Raw genomic sequence first — 13356 nt, 5'->3', positions numbered from 1 at the left:
GTCCAACCCCTCCAGAAGCTCCCTAACTAAATCCTCGCTAACCCATGGCCCAGGTGTGCCTCCCCCGGGGTCTGAGGGGGGCCCAGCAGGGAGGTGGCTGTTGAATGGTTATAAACCACTACAAGACCGTTTTAGGCTGGACATACGGAAGAACTTCTTTACTGTCTGAGCCCCCAGGATTTGGAATAGGCTGCCACCGGAGGTGGTTCAAGCACCTACTTTGAACACCTTTAAGAGACATTTGGATGTTTATCTTGCTGGGATGCTATGATCCCTGTTGACTTCCTCCCCCTGGGGCAGGGGGCTCGACTCAATGATCCTCTAGGGTTCCTTCCAGCCCTAGTGTCTATGACATCTATGAAAAAGATCTTTGCTGGCCCTATGTAGCACCAGAAAAGCCCAAAAGCATTTTGCTCTGCAACCTGGCAACAGCAAGCATAACTTCATACATCACATCCTTCAGCTGGATGTCCATGTTGATGGGCACCATATAAAAGCATGGAAAGCAGTATACGGGATACTATACTGGATGAAGACCACAGGTCCCTCTAACCCAGTATCCTGTGCCTCACAATGGCAGAGGGTGGTTACTAGTGGGAAGACTATTCAGGCAGGGCATATCTAGATGGGTCTTCTCTTTCTGCAGCTTCTAACATTCATGACTCAGAAGGAATTGGAGATGTTACAAGATACTAAAATGACAAGAACAGGTTCACTCCAATTTGCCATTGAGAGGATGGGGAGAACAAAGCACCAGTTTTGGCCCACTACTCCCAAGGTCATCATTTCCTGAAAGCTACAGCCATGATTTTCCTGCATACTAATTTGTTCATTAACTTACCGAAGAATCTGAAATTTCCTTGAGCGTTTGGTCAGATCCAACAGCAAAGATGATTTTGGTATCAGGCGAAATGGCAACACTGCTGTAGCTGCAGGTCTTGAGCACACACTCTGACTCCCTGTTACCTGTCAACAAGCTCCATTCATACACAGCACCATCTGTACCACAGGAAATCAGTTTGTTGTCATCTGCACTCCATATGACTGAGCGCACCTGGGAAAGTGGGAACACACTGGAATCCCCATGTGCACATGTACAAAGCCTAAGAGGAAACTTATGTCTTGCTAAAAGGGATCACTCAGCTGAAAAATCTCTGACTGCAGTGGTTTACAAAGTCAGTGGAGCCAGCTTCTTATGGCACAGTTGTGCTTCTAACTTCAGAGGTGTTTTAGCCACATGCTTTATACCTATAATTCCTTTTTTTCTTTAGAAAAATGGTATCCATTACTCTATAATCACATTAATGAACACTGAGGGAGCATTGTACTATATCCCCATAATTTTTCACGCCTTACTCTGCTACCATTACCAACCACTCCCCACTATAAAATTATTCAGATGTGTCTGGTACATTGCATTAGCTGGTTATCAGCAGCTGACTTGCAGCGCTGGGGAAATTATGATCTCATCAGCACACTGCAGGATTTTGTATTTCAGCAACGAACTGGAGAAAAATTAAAATAAATGATAGGAAATAAATGGCCTAATGAAATCTGTGTCAATGTTTCCCATTTTACAGGTCAATATTAAACACTGACTGTAGTACAAAAATTGTCAGATTATCAGTTTTGTGCAATGATGACACTAACCACTTATTCAGGTTCTTGTAAAGTACTGTCTTGGATTAGAAACTGGCCACGAGACACTTTCCCCTATGACTTAGTTTCCTTAATAGTCTCTTGTGAGGGACAAAGACAAAATCTTTTTTGAATTTTAAAATAAAATTATATCCACTGGTTCTCATTCAGCTACTCCTGTTATGTTGTAGGTATCACACTGACCTTCCCATTGTGTCCTTTCAGGTTATTAATGTTTTCAAAGCTTGTGGTGGAGTAGATGTGAATCACATTTCCATTAACTGCAGCAAAAAGATGTCCCCCATTACTGAAGACACACTGCAGAGAGAAAGCATACCCAGTCACTACTGAAGGTGCAGTGAAACCCTGAAGAGAGGAACCCATTCTCCCAGTCTCCTACTGATGTTACAACAGTCACCCAGTGTTTGAATGTCACACAGAAAGAAACCTCCAAGTCTGGCTGCCATCTTTCATGATGCCCTTCTCCCCCAGTGCTCTGTTAGCTGCCCTGTTTCTCCTGTAACTTCCACTCTCAGAAGTGTCCCCTCCAGCTCGCCTCTTCTTCAGACACCAGGCCTACAGTTCTTGTTGTGCCCCTTTTCACTTATGCCTTTTTTCCCCAGATCTCTCAGTATTCACTGCATTCTCCTCTTTGCTCCCCATCCCAATTTCCACATTGCCATTCTGCTTACCCCATCTCCCAAACTCCCTTGAACTCAACTTCTGCATTGCTCCTCACCTCTCTGCACCCTCTCACAGTGAATTCCTTAAAAGTACGGATGTCATCAATTAGCAGGTTCATAAGGCGCAGTTTATCAGAAAACCCAACCACAATATAAAGGCCAGTGGGGTGAAGAGAGACTGCATATGCCTCCTCCTGGTACTCCTTATACAGCTCCAAAGTGCTGCAAAAGAAGAGCCAATCCAGTCAATATCACAGCCCAATCTACTGATCCATGAAGAGTTAGGAAGATGCCAAGCCTTGCACTGACAAGGGCCATTTATACCACTAGTATCCCCTTTTATTACCTTGCTTTGTCACTATCACAGAGATGATCCTTTAAGGCAAGGTCAGACATTTGAGGCCTCAAACCCATGGGGAAAAGTAGGACAGGTTTGCAGTAGCACAGACTCACTTGTGCACTGTTATACAATGAAGGAGGTTGTGTTGGCATGTCACCAGGCACTTTTGGTTACACAGAATGAAGTAGGGCTGAAAGGCACCTTCCATAGGTCATCTAGTCCAACCAATGCCTGAGGCAGGATCACCCCTATTCCAAACCCATCCAATACAAATCCACTGTCCAACCTCTTAGCAAAACTACAGTCAACCCAGACACAACACAACACAACACCTAAAACTGCCATAGGTAAAGCAGGGGGATCATGGCAGCCAAGGTGGTTAACATACGCTCAAGACATCCCAGAAAGAGGACCATGCCCCCTGCTCCAGAGGAAGGCAACCCCCCCTCCCCCACAATCCATACTAATCTGACCACAAGGTAAAATTCCTTCCTGACCCCCAATATGGCAAATCAGCCTGAACTTATGTCGAGGGGCAAGACTCTCTATCCAGGAATCTCTCTGTCTCAGTCTCAAGAAATATGATAGCATTCCCCAGCCTTCAAAATCCCCAACCTTGGCTGCAGCCAACACAATGCCTCCTAGGGAGGCAAGTTAACAACAGTCTATGTTTTCCTGGCCTGTGAAACAACAAAATCACCTGAAATGCAGAGTATTTCAGAGCTTAAAAATGCAGTGAGCAATCCTTAATTAATGACTATATAGATAGTAGGCATCTGTCTGTCCCATTGGGGAATATAATTATATGGTGACATGCTTAGAGAAAAGCTCAGGATGAGCACTTTTCCTATCTACGTTTAGCTGGCTGGACCAACATGGTCTTTTCCAAAGACATTTTTGTATCCCTACACTGGATAACTGCAATGCAGCTTTGTATTAGAGGTGCACCAATACCAATATCATATTGGCACTGATATAAAGAACACTAGCAAATTGCCCATCAAGAATGATGGAGGGAGTGGGTGGGTCAGTGACATGGTCCCCCCCAACCCAGCCTGGCCCGCTTCCCTCTTGCTGCTTGGGGACTGGGCCCACTCCCCCGCTCCTTGCCGTGGCAGTGTGGGGAAGGGGAGGAATAACACATGCTTATCTTATTGGGATCCTATGACCCCAACTGACTTCCTGCCCTTGAGTCAGGGGGCTGGACTTGATGATCTTCCGAGGTCCCTTCCAGCCCTAATGACTATGAAATCTATGAACCTTTGAAAACTACTCAAGACTTAGTGTAGCACACAGCTGCCTGTCTGCTTAGGGAATCAGACCCAGTGCTCTTACCTTCAAATGTTTTTCATAGTCTGCATTGGGTTCCCATTGGCTCTGTATGTGTTTTCAGTTGTGAAGGTAAATGTCAGTAGCTTGCAGTGGGGAGTTTGGTCTTTCACAGGCAGGGTGAAATACTCATGTATAAGTTCAGGGTTGGGAGAGTAACCATTTTGGCAGATGTGCTGAAGAGCAGCCACTCTGATCCCCCTCCCAGAGTGCCACTCTTATCCCCTTCTATTTAATCTGCAGCTGTGCTTTCTATTTCCTGTTCTGTCTCCAGCCCAACCTCCTGCTCTGTTTTCTTCATCCTGCCCTATCTGCTGCTTTGCTATCTGCCCTTTTTGCTGCTGCTGTGCTACCTGTCCCCTCCCTGATCTGCCACATGCCACAGAGGCTGCCTATGCCAGCTGTGGCACTCATGCTGCAAATTGGCTACCCCTCTATTAATTCATGCTGTCTGCAGTAGTAACTGTTCAGAGGATAGGTATAGCACTACTATGGAGAGGGAGGTCATTCTGTGTAATGTGATTAATGAGTTCTTCATTCATTCATATTCATGGAGCTTGTCAGTTCTGAACACCTGCAACTAATTTATAGCAGGATTTACCCCAACTGCTGCTCAGACACCTATTGACTTTCTGCCAATATTTAACAAGGGGATCCCACAAAAAATCTCCTCTCTCCCCATCTATGAAAGGAAAGCAAAATGAATCTTAATATATTGTTTTCTCATAACCATACCAAAGTGAAGGAAGTGACACCACTTAGCAAGTAAACATACAAGGGACATTTGCTAAAAATTATGGCCTAAAGCCTGTGTTATGCAGGTAGAGAGAAGAGCTACCTGCTCTTATATAGCTATATTATTTCTACTAATAGATTCATAGATGCTAGGGCCAGCAGGGACCTCAACAGATCATCAAGTCTAACCCCCTACCTGAGCAGGAAAGAGTGCTGGGGTCAGAACACCCCAGCCAGATGCCTATCTAGCCTTCTCTTAAAGACCCCCAAGGTAGGGGAAAGCACCATCTCCCCTGGAAGCCCATTCCGAATTCTGGTCACCTTCACCGTGAAGTTTTTCCTGATATCTAGCTTAAGTCTGCTCTCTGTGAGTTTGTGACAATTGTTCCTTGTTACCCCAAGAGATGCCCTGGTGAACAGAGCATCTTTGATTCCTTGCTATAGCCCCCTAATAAATTTGTAGGCGTCCACAAGATCACCTCTCAGACTTCTCTTGCAGTGGCTGAAGAGGTCCAGGTCTGTTAGTCTCTCCTCATAGGGCTTGGCCTGCAAACCCTTAACCATCTGAGTGGCCCTCCTCTGGACCCTCTTGAGGTTATCTGCATCTTTCTTAAAGTACAGTGCCCAAACTGGATGCAGTACTCCAAGTGCGGCCTGACCAATGCCACATAGAGGAGAAGTATCACCTCCTTGGTTCTATTTGTCATGCGTCTACTGATGCATGATAAAGGGTGGTTAGCTTTGATGATGATTGTCACACTGAAGACACATGTTCATCTTAGAGTCCATTATGACTCTGTGATACCTTTCCGCTTCTGTGCTGAGAGGGTCATTTCCCAGCCTGTATGTGTGCTGGATATTTTTATGCCTTAGGTGCAGTACTTTGCATTTGTCCTTGTTGAACTGCATCCTACTGTGTTCTGTCCACTTTTCCAACCTGTTCAGGTCTGCCTGCAATTGTTCCCTACCCTCTGGAGTGTTCACTTCACCCCACAATTTAGTATCATCTGCAAACTTGGACAGAGTACGTTTCACACCCACATCCAAATCACTGATGAAGACATTGAAGAGTACAGGTCCAAGGACCAAGTCCTGCATTACCCACATCCTTCCAGGTCAATACCAACCCGTCTACTACCATTTTCTGGGTGCAACTCCCAAGCCAATTTGCCACCCACTGGACAGTGTAAACATCTAAGTCACAGTCTCTTAATTTATTTATGAGAATGGGATGAAATACCATATCGAAGGCCTTCCTAAAATCCAAGAAAATGACGTCCACCTCTACTCCTGCATCTAAGCGTTGTGTGACCTGGTCATAAAACGAAACAAGATTAGTCAGGCATGATCTACCTGCTACAAAATCCATGCTGGTTGCCCTGCTGCATTATTTGTCCCGCTGGACTCATACAAATATGATCCTTAATAATCTTTTCCAAGAATGGAGGTGAGACTGACTGGCCTATAATTACTCAGATCTACCTTCCTCCCCTTCTTGAAGATAGGGACCACATTAGCCCTTTTCCAGTTCTCCGGGACCTGACCTGAGTGCCACAAGCATTCAAACAGCCATGCCAGTGGTTCTGCTACGACATTGGCCAATTCCTTCAGTACCCTTGGATGCAGCTCATCTTGGCCTGCTGACTTAAACACATCCAGTCCATCCAGGTGACTCTGCACCAAGTCAGCATCAACAGGTGGTAGGCCAGTGTCCCTCTGATACCCATCTAAGAACCTGCTAGGACACTTATTTTGACCCTTGTTCAGGAACACTGAGGCAATAAACTCACTGAAGAGCTTAGCCTTGTCCCCCCTGTCTGTCACTACTTGCTCCTGTTTGTTCAGTAGGGGTCCTATGTTGCCCTGCACCTTCCTTCTACTCCCTACATACCTACAAAAATACATTTTGTTGTCTTTCATTTGTGTTGCCAACCTCAGCTCCATAGTTGCTTTGGCCTTTCTAACTGCCTCCCTGCAGGCCAATATGCAAGTGCAGGCCAAATAGGTATACTCTTCCTCGGTAGCTTCCCCTGCCTATATGCCTCTTTTTTTGCCCCTAGGCTCACCTGGATTTCTCTGTTTAGCCAAGGAAGTTTTTTGACTCCTTTCCCTCGCACTGGGATCATCTCTCTCTGTGCCGAAAGGATCACTTCCTTTAGGAATAATCACCCTTTCTGAACTCCCATCTCACCAATACTCCTATCCTGCAGTGCATCACTGATTAAACGCCTGAGCACGCTGAAGTTAGCCTTCCTAAAGTCATAGTTTCATAGTTTGTGGGGTCGGAAGGGACCTGAGCAGATCATCAAGTCTGACCCCCTGCCTTGGCAGGAAAAAGTAGTGGGGTCATAAAACCCCAGCAATGTCTAGCCTCATCTTAAAGACCCCCAGGGTAGGAGCCAGCACCACTTTGCTTGGAAGTTGGTTCCAGCTCCTAGCTGCCCTGACAGTGAAGCAGCGCCTCCTGATGTCTAGTCTGAATCTACCCACTGCCAGCTTATGACCGTTATTCCTAGTCACTCCTGGCAGTGCTCGGGGGAACAGAGACTCCCCCAATGCCTGCTGGTCCCCTCTGACTCATTTGTAACAGGCCACTAGACCCCCCTCAGCCTTCTCTTGTGGAAACTGAACAGGTTCAGGTCCCATAGCCTCTCCTCGTAGGGCCTGCCCTGCTGCCCCCAATCATGCGAGTGGCCCACCTCTGGACCCTCTCCATGTTGTCCACATCCCTCCTGAAATGTGGTGCCCAGAAATGGACGTGGTATTCCAGCTGCGGCCTGACCAGTGCCACATAGACAAGGAGGATCACCTCCTTGGACCTGCTCAAGATGCATCTGTGGATGCATTTCAAGGTGCGGTTGGCCTTCCTGACTGCATCCCCACACTGCCGGCCCATGTTCATCTTGGTATCAATGATGATTCCAAGATCCTTTTTTGCCTCTGCACTGACGAGAAGGGAGTTCCCCAGGAAGTCAAGCACTTCCACCCTACTAGTATCTTACCCACTCTACACGTTATGGTGAATTTGACTCATTGGTGGTGTAGTCTTCCATGTCTCTCTCCGATGTGTCTCATATGGGGATTCCTCTTTAGCCTCGCCGTTATTCTTAGGGATAAACAGCTTGGTTATTGGAATGACTTCAGGTTGGTTCACTAGGGGGGCCTCGCCTCCCACCTCTTTGATGATGATTGCCTTCAGATTGGGAGGATGATGTTTTGATCCCATGTCCCCTCGGTCGTGCCTGCTGTTCCACCTTTGTGGGGCTCCAACCTCCCCTACACCCTGCCTAATACCAAACTTGATGTCGTCACCTCCATTGTTGAGGCTGATGTCCTGTGCCGTCCTTGGTGCTCGGGTTCCTGGAATATGATGGCCACTGGGTGTGGAAGATGTTACTATTCCGAGCATTTCCCCCAGCCTTCCTCCTTTCCAATTGCACGTTGTCCGGCTTCAGTACCAATCCGTCCCCCGACGTGTCGCCTCTCCCCTGGGCTTGGTACTTGCCATCCATCTGTCTCACTTGTATCCCACTTCTGCCGAGTCCTGCCAGGCTCCAGTCTGCTGCCAGCTCCCTCGGTCCACGTCAGCTCTTAAAACCAATCCTCGGGCCCTCTCTGGCCCTGTGCCTTCATGGAGACCCCTTTCTGAGGTAACCATTAGGTCCCCTCACTGGGACTGCTTGTGTTCTCTGGCCCCTCTGAGCCAGCTGGGGGCACCACTTCCGGTCCCCCCCGCTTGTCTTCTGCCAGGCTTTTTATCTTGGGTACAGAGGTCTGGCTGCCCAATCGGTCCCGGCACACTGTTATAAAGCATACCCACACCAATGGGGTTGTCGATCCCGGCTCCTTTGGGCTCAGCCATTTTTTTTTCCTTTTTGTATTTTTGCATGGCGGTTCCACCCACCATAGTTTCACTTTTGCTGCTTTTATCTTCTGAACTTGCCAGAGGATCCTGAGCAAGAGGCAGGCAGAGGCCTGCACACACGCTGCTGGTGATCATCTCTGGAGTGGATCCGAAGAGAAGGAGTCCACAAGGAGACTGCGAATGTTCACAGGGGTGCAAGGCAGGCCTGTGATAATCTTTGGAGCAGATTTTTCAACAGAGGATCCAGAGGAGGGCCTGAGGGAAACTATAGTTACAGGTAGAGCCTTCCTGCACATGGGGGAGACCCCAAGGAGACTGAATGTTCATAGGGGTGCAGAGCAGGCCGGCGCATGACAATAACTGGACTACGGGATTTTCTTGATCGTTGCGATTGGGATTTTGAGAACCTGATCCCAGGGAAAAGGGGACATGGACTGAGCCCAACAAGGAGGCTGAGAGCAGCCGGGGTTTTCTTTGGGTTTTTTTTTGCCTTTTCTTTTGATATTTGAGCATGGGCCAAGACCAGCCCTGGAAGGGTATACCTAGTTAAGACCAAAGGTCACCCTGGGGTAGCGGGCCAGATAATACCACAACAGGCAGCACTGCGACCTGGCTGCAGAAGAATTTTGTGAGTACCATTTGGTGAGGCTAGTCTGGGGTAAAGAGAAGGTTTGGAGCCCCACAGAAGAAACAGGGATCGAGACCAGGCAGGATCACCACAGGCAGTGCCTCCTGGGAATAAATTTCATCAAAGTTGTGGCAGGCACGAAAACATAAAACCAACTTCCTGGCAGACCAGGTGATCCAAAGCCGAGGTCCACCCTGTTGCCACCTGCAGGCAGACGAGCTCAGAGCAGCGGTAGCAAGCCCTACAGCACATACAGCCATCACAAATCCTGACAATTTTTAGAGGTTTAGAAATCGTATCTTGGCAAGTCAGACCAAAAATGGTTGCATTATCTCACTAGAGAGCTGAAAATCAATGTGTCCAGTGCTGTAGTGGATTTGCTTATAGAAGATATGTTATGCAAAGTCATTTTAAATCCTTTCTTGAGTTTCTGACATTATTTTTTCTCTTTTGGATACTCGATAGTTAGTTGTACTCATAGTACAAAGATATAGGGGAAATATGTTAAAAGTGTAATAACATTTCTTAACAATATAAAACATTTCTAAAATCAACTTTTGGAAAACCTGTGACACATTTACAGTGCACAGAGGCATGGGAGCAAAGTCTGTGATTTTTTTATGCTTGTTTTGAACATATTGGATATTTATACTCATCCCAACCTCCAGTCTTTAAGACTTCCCTCATCAACAAAAACACAGGCATCCATATGGTAGGACATCTGCTGTCTGTTAGATATAGGATATACGCAGAGACAGAAGGTAATGAAATAAAAAATGGGTCTTTACTTGGCTTCGTAGTTCCAGATGCGAACAGATCTGTCCAGGGAACAGGTAGCAACAAGGGGTTTGCGGATACAGGTGGCCAGTCCAGTGACAGCAGCAGAATGCAATGGAAAACTTAGGTACACAAAGTGCTCCCCCTAGGGAAATGAAACAAATACTTGGGAAAACAAATCATACTGGCTTAAATATGCACAAGATTAAGACTCAAGGACTGTAAACAAAGAACAATGCCATAAATCACTACATGGAATTTAAAGAAAGGGTCTCAGCTGGTGCTAAGACAAACTAAGCACCAGAAATGCACAATAAGGAGCAATACCTTGGGATCAATTTCATACCCCATCTTCATTAAGGATGTGAAAGAGAAAGAAAAGATTAATTAATGGGGTTCACAGAAATTATTAACTTGCAAAGAGCTGCGCACACCGGTGAGAACAGAGCATTGTCCAAAGGGCCTGGTATAGATCACCTAGAAATAACAAAAATTTGACCTGGACAAATGCCAGTAATATACCTAGAGGAAATTTTCCTGAAAAGACAACACTGGGTGCATCTACACGTTCATTAATGCACTGTAATGACAGATACTAATAATGCGCCATAATCGGTGCTACACTGCAGTAATGCTGGAACATGCTTTTTTGTGATGCTAATGTGCAGTAGACTAATTCTACTGTGCATTAGCACACGTTTTTCCCTGCCGTGCTAATGCTCAATAGAATTAGTCAACTGGGTATTGAGTGTCTTACGTAAACATGCCGAAATGGGAAGTAAAAACCTGGGAAGCGATTGAAGCAGGAACTTGCCATGTGAGAAATATGAACAAATGTAGCAGCTCCATACATATGAGATGCCTGCTATGACTTCACTTGAAATATGGGTTTAATTTTACCTGAGAATTTATATTAGATTTATTCCCTACATTAATTAGCTTGTAATGTCACCAAAGTAGAGACTTCTGCATGTTTGTAGCCCAAAGAATAGTGTTCCACTTCTAACAGGAACAGCTGAGTGCTGCCATAGTACAAGTACCACACCTTATCATGCATCCACAGATGCATCACGAGCAGATCCAAGGAGGTGAACCTCCCCCTCTATGTGACACTGGTCAGGCTGCAGTTGGAGTACCGTGTCCAGTTCTGGGCGCCGCACTCCAGGAGGGATGTGGACGGCATCGAGAGGGTCCAGAGGAGGGCCACTCGCATGATCAGGGGGCATCAAGGCAGGCTCTACAAGGGGAGGCTATGGGACCTGAACCTGTTCAGCCTTCACAAGAGAAGGCTGAGAAGGGATCTAGTGGCCATCTAAAACTTACTGGGGGGGACTAGAGGGGAATGGGCGAGACCCTGTTCTCCCATGTGCCTCCTGGAGTAACAAGGAATAACGGCCACAAATTGACCGAGAGTAGGTTCAGGCTAGACATCAGGAGGCACTACTTCACCGTCAGGGCAGCCAGGATCTGGAACCAGCTTCCAAGGGAAGTGGTGCTGGCTCCTACCTTAGGGGTCTTTAAAAGGAGGCTTGATAACTACCTAGCTGGGGTCATATGAGCATAACTTAGTGAGGGTCATATGAGCCCAGTATTCATTCCTGCCCAGGGCAGGGGGTCAGACTTGATGATCTGCTCAGGTCCCCTCCAACCCTACATCTATGAATCATGTTGCCAAAATCTTTTCAGTAGAATCAGAGTGGGGAGGGACCTCAAGGGTCATTAACTCTTAAAAATGTAATTTTAGTACAACTTAAGTACCACCTTTCCACCATTCAGCACAGCTACATGTCATGTAGTGAATGGAGTCAGACGGCTTACAGATACCACTGTTAAAGTAGCCACTGGGAATTAAGGTTTATTTCCTGGCTTTCCAAAGTCTGGAGTTTTGCTATAAAGGAAGAAAATACCACTAGGAAACCTTAATTCTGTACTAACCGTGTTTTTTGTCATTGGGATAAGTTTAGGGAAGGGACAAGAAAGTTGAGTTGTGTGATTCATGGAGTTGTTTATTGTCCCCAGGTTCACAGCAGAAAGGAGGGTGTTCAGTATTTCCCAGGCTTCTGGACTTTTTGTTACCATGTGGGGCCAAGAAGGAATTTTCTTCCCCTCCACTTGCTACTGATGTCAGTTTTTGTTGTTGTTGTTTTTTGCTTTCTTCAGAACCATTGGGTGTTGACTGCAGCACAGACCAGGGATTATGACTGGGCTGGGCTAATGCTCCTGCTGGGATTAAAGCCAGGAGGTTCCTGACTACAGGGTTTTGCCCTTCTACTCAGGGTCAGACTAATTGCCAGCTTTGGGATCAGGAAGGAATGTTACCCCATGGTCAGACTGGTATGGACTGTGGGGGGTTTTGTCCTTCTCTGTCACGGGGAGCATTTGATCAACCCTGGCAGGAACTTTTCTGTGATTCTGTGATATACAAAGAACACTCCTTATTAAAGATATTCACAGGGTCCAGAGCCTCACCAATGAATTTTACAAACAACTACCACAGGAAGTAATACTGAATACTATGGGCCAGATTTCACCCCAACTATTAGGTATCTAAGCTAGATCTCATTCCACTTTGCTTGGGTTCCTACAAAGAGTGAACACAAAAGGTGGGAGGGTCCTTTTCACTGATCTTTGTGACTTAATGTGGTCTGGCCCCCTTTAGGAGGAAGTGGACAGCCTGGGATAAAGGTGGGTGGTTAAAACGCAAGGGGAAAAAAAGGGTCCTCCATAGCAGGGACAGATGAACTGAAAGCCAGCTCCTACTCTACACAATACACTTAAGGCCCGTTTAACCAGGTAATTAATTATGCCTTAAGTTGTGACCCAGCTACACATTCAACCAGTTAATGGCACGGTAAAACATGAAGTAAGCTACAAAGTTATAACTCAAAAAAAGCGTAATAACTTTGTAACTTGCTCTAATCACGCCATTAACTGAACATGTGACCAAATGCTTCCCTGTGCCTAGGAGCCCCACAGTTTCTCTAGGTAGCCTTTTCAATTGCTTGACCACCCTCAGAGTCCTCTTGATCTCCAGCCTAAATTTCCCCTGCTAAAGCTTGAAGCCATTGCTCTTAGCTCTGTCTCCTATGGCCACAGAGAAAAGCCCATTTCCAGCCTCTCTATAATTGCCTTTTTCGTTTGAAGACTCTTTCCAAACTGTTGACATCTATTTTGAAATGCAGGGCCAAAAACTGGACACAGCACTCAATGTGAGGCCTCACCAGTGCAGAAGAATCACCTCTCTTGTTAATACAACTTCTAGGCTGTTGGCTTTTTTACAACAAGAGCACAGCGTCTACTACAGACCTCCCACTCAAAGTCCCGAGCTTGACCAGGAGTTCCCCCGGGAACTGACTGAGGC

The 13356-nt window shown here is 46.4% G+C and overlaps 1 protein-coding gene across 3 annotated transcripts in view; it reads right to left on the bottom strand.

Moving 5' to 3' along the window:
• The window catches only part of CFAP57 (cilia and flagella associated protein 57), a 91592-nt gene that overhangs the window by 67907 nt on the left and 10329 nt on the right, over positions 1 to 13356 (bottom strand). For all 3 annotated transcript variants that reach the window (XM_019531252.1, XM_019531253.1, XM_019531254.1), the window contains 4 exons: positions 10007 to 10140; positions 2378 to 2543; positions 1843 to 1956; positions 842 to 1054 (listed from right to left, as the gene is read on the bottom strand). In XM_019531252.1, the coding sequence (XP_019386797.1) occupies positions 842 to 1054; positions 1843 to 1956; positions 2378 to 2543; positions 10007 to 10140 (627 nt within the window). The remainder of the gene's footprint in view (positions 1 to 841; positions 1055 to 1842; positions 1957 to 2377; positions 2544 to 10006; positions 10141 to 13356) is intronic.

The sequence above is a fragment of the Crocodylus porosus genome, unplaced genomic scaffold, assembly GCF_001723895.1.
Source record: "Crocodylus porosus isolate Cpor-Errol unplaced genomic scaffold, CroPor_comp1, whole genome shotgun sequence".
Lineage (NCBI taxonomy): Eukaryota > Metazoa > Chordata > Crocodylia > Crocodylidae > Crocodylus > Crocodylus porosus.
This window is presented reverse-complemented; position numbering and strand designations above follow the sequence as displayed.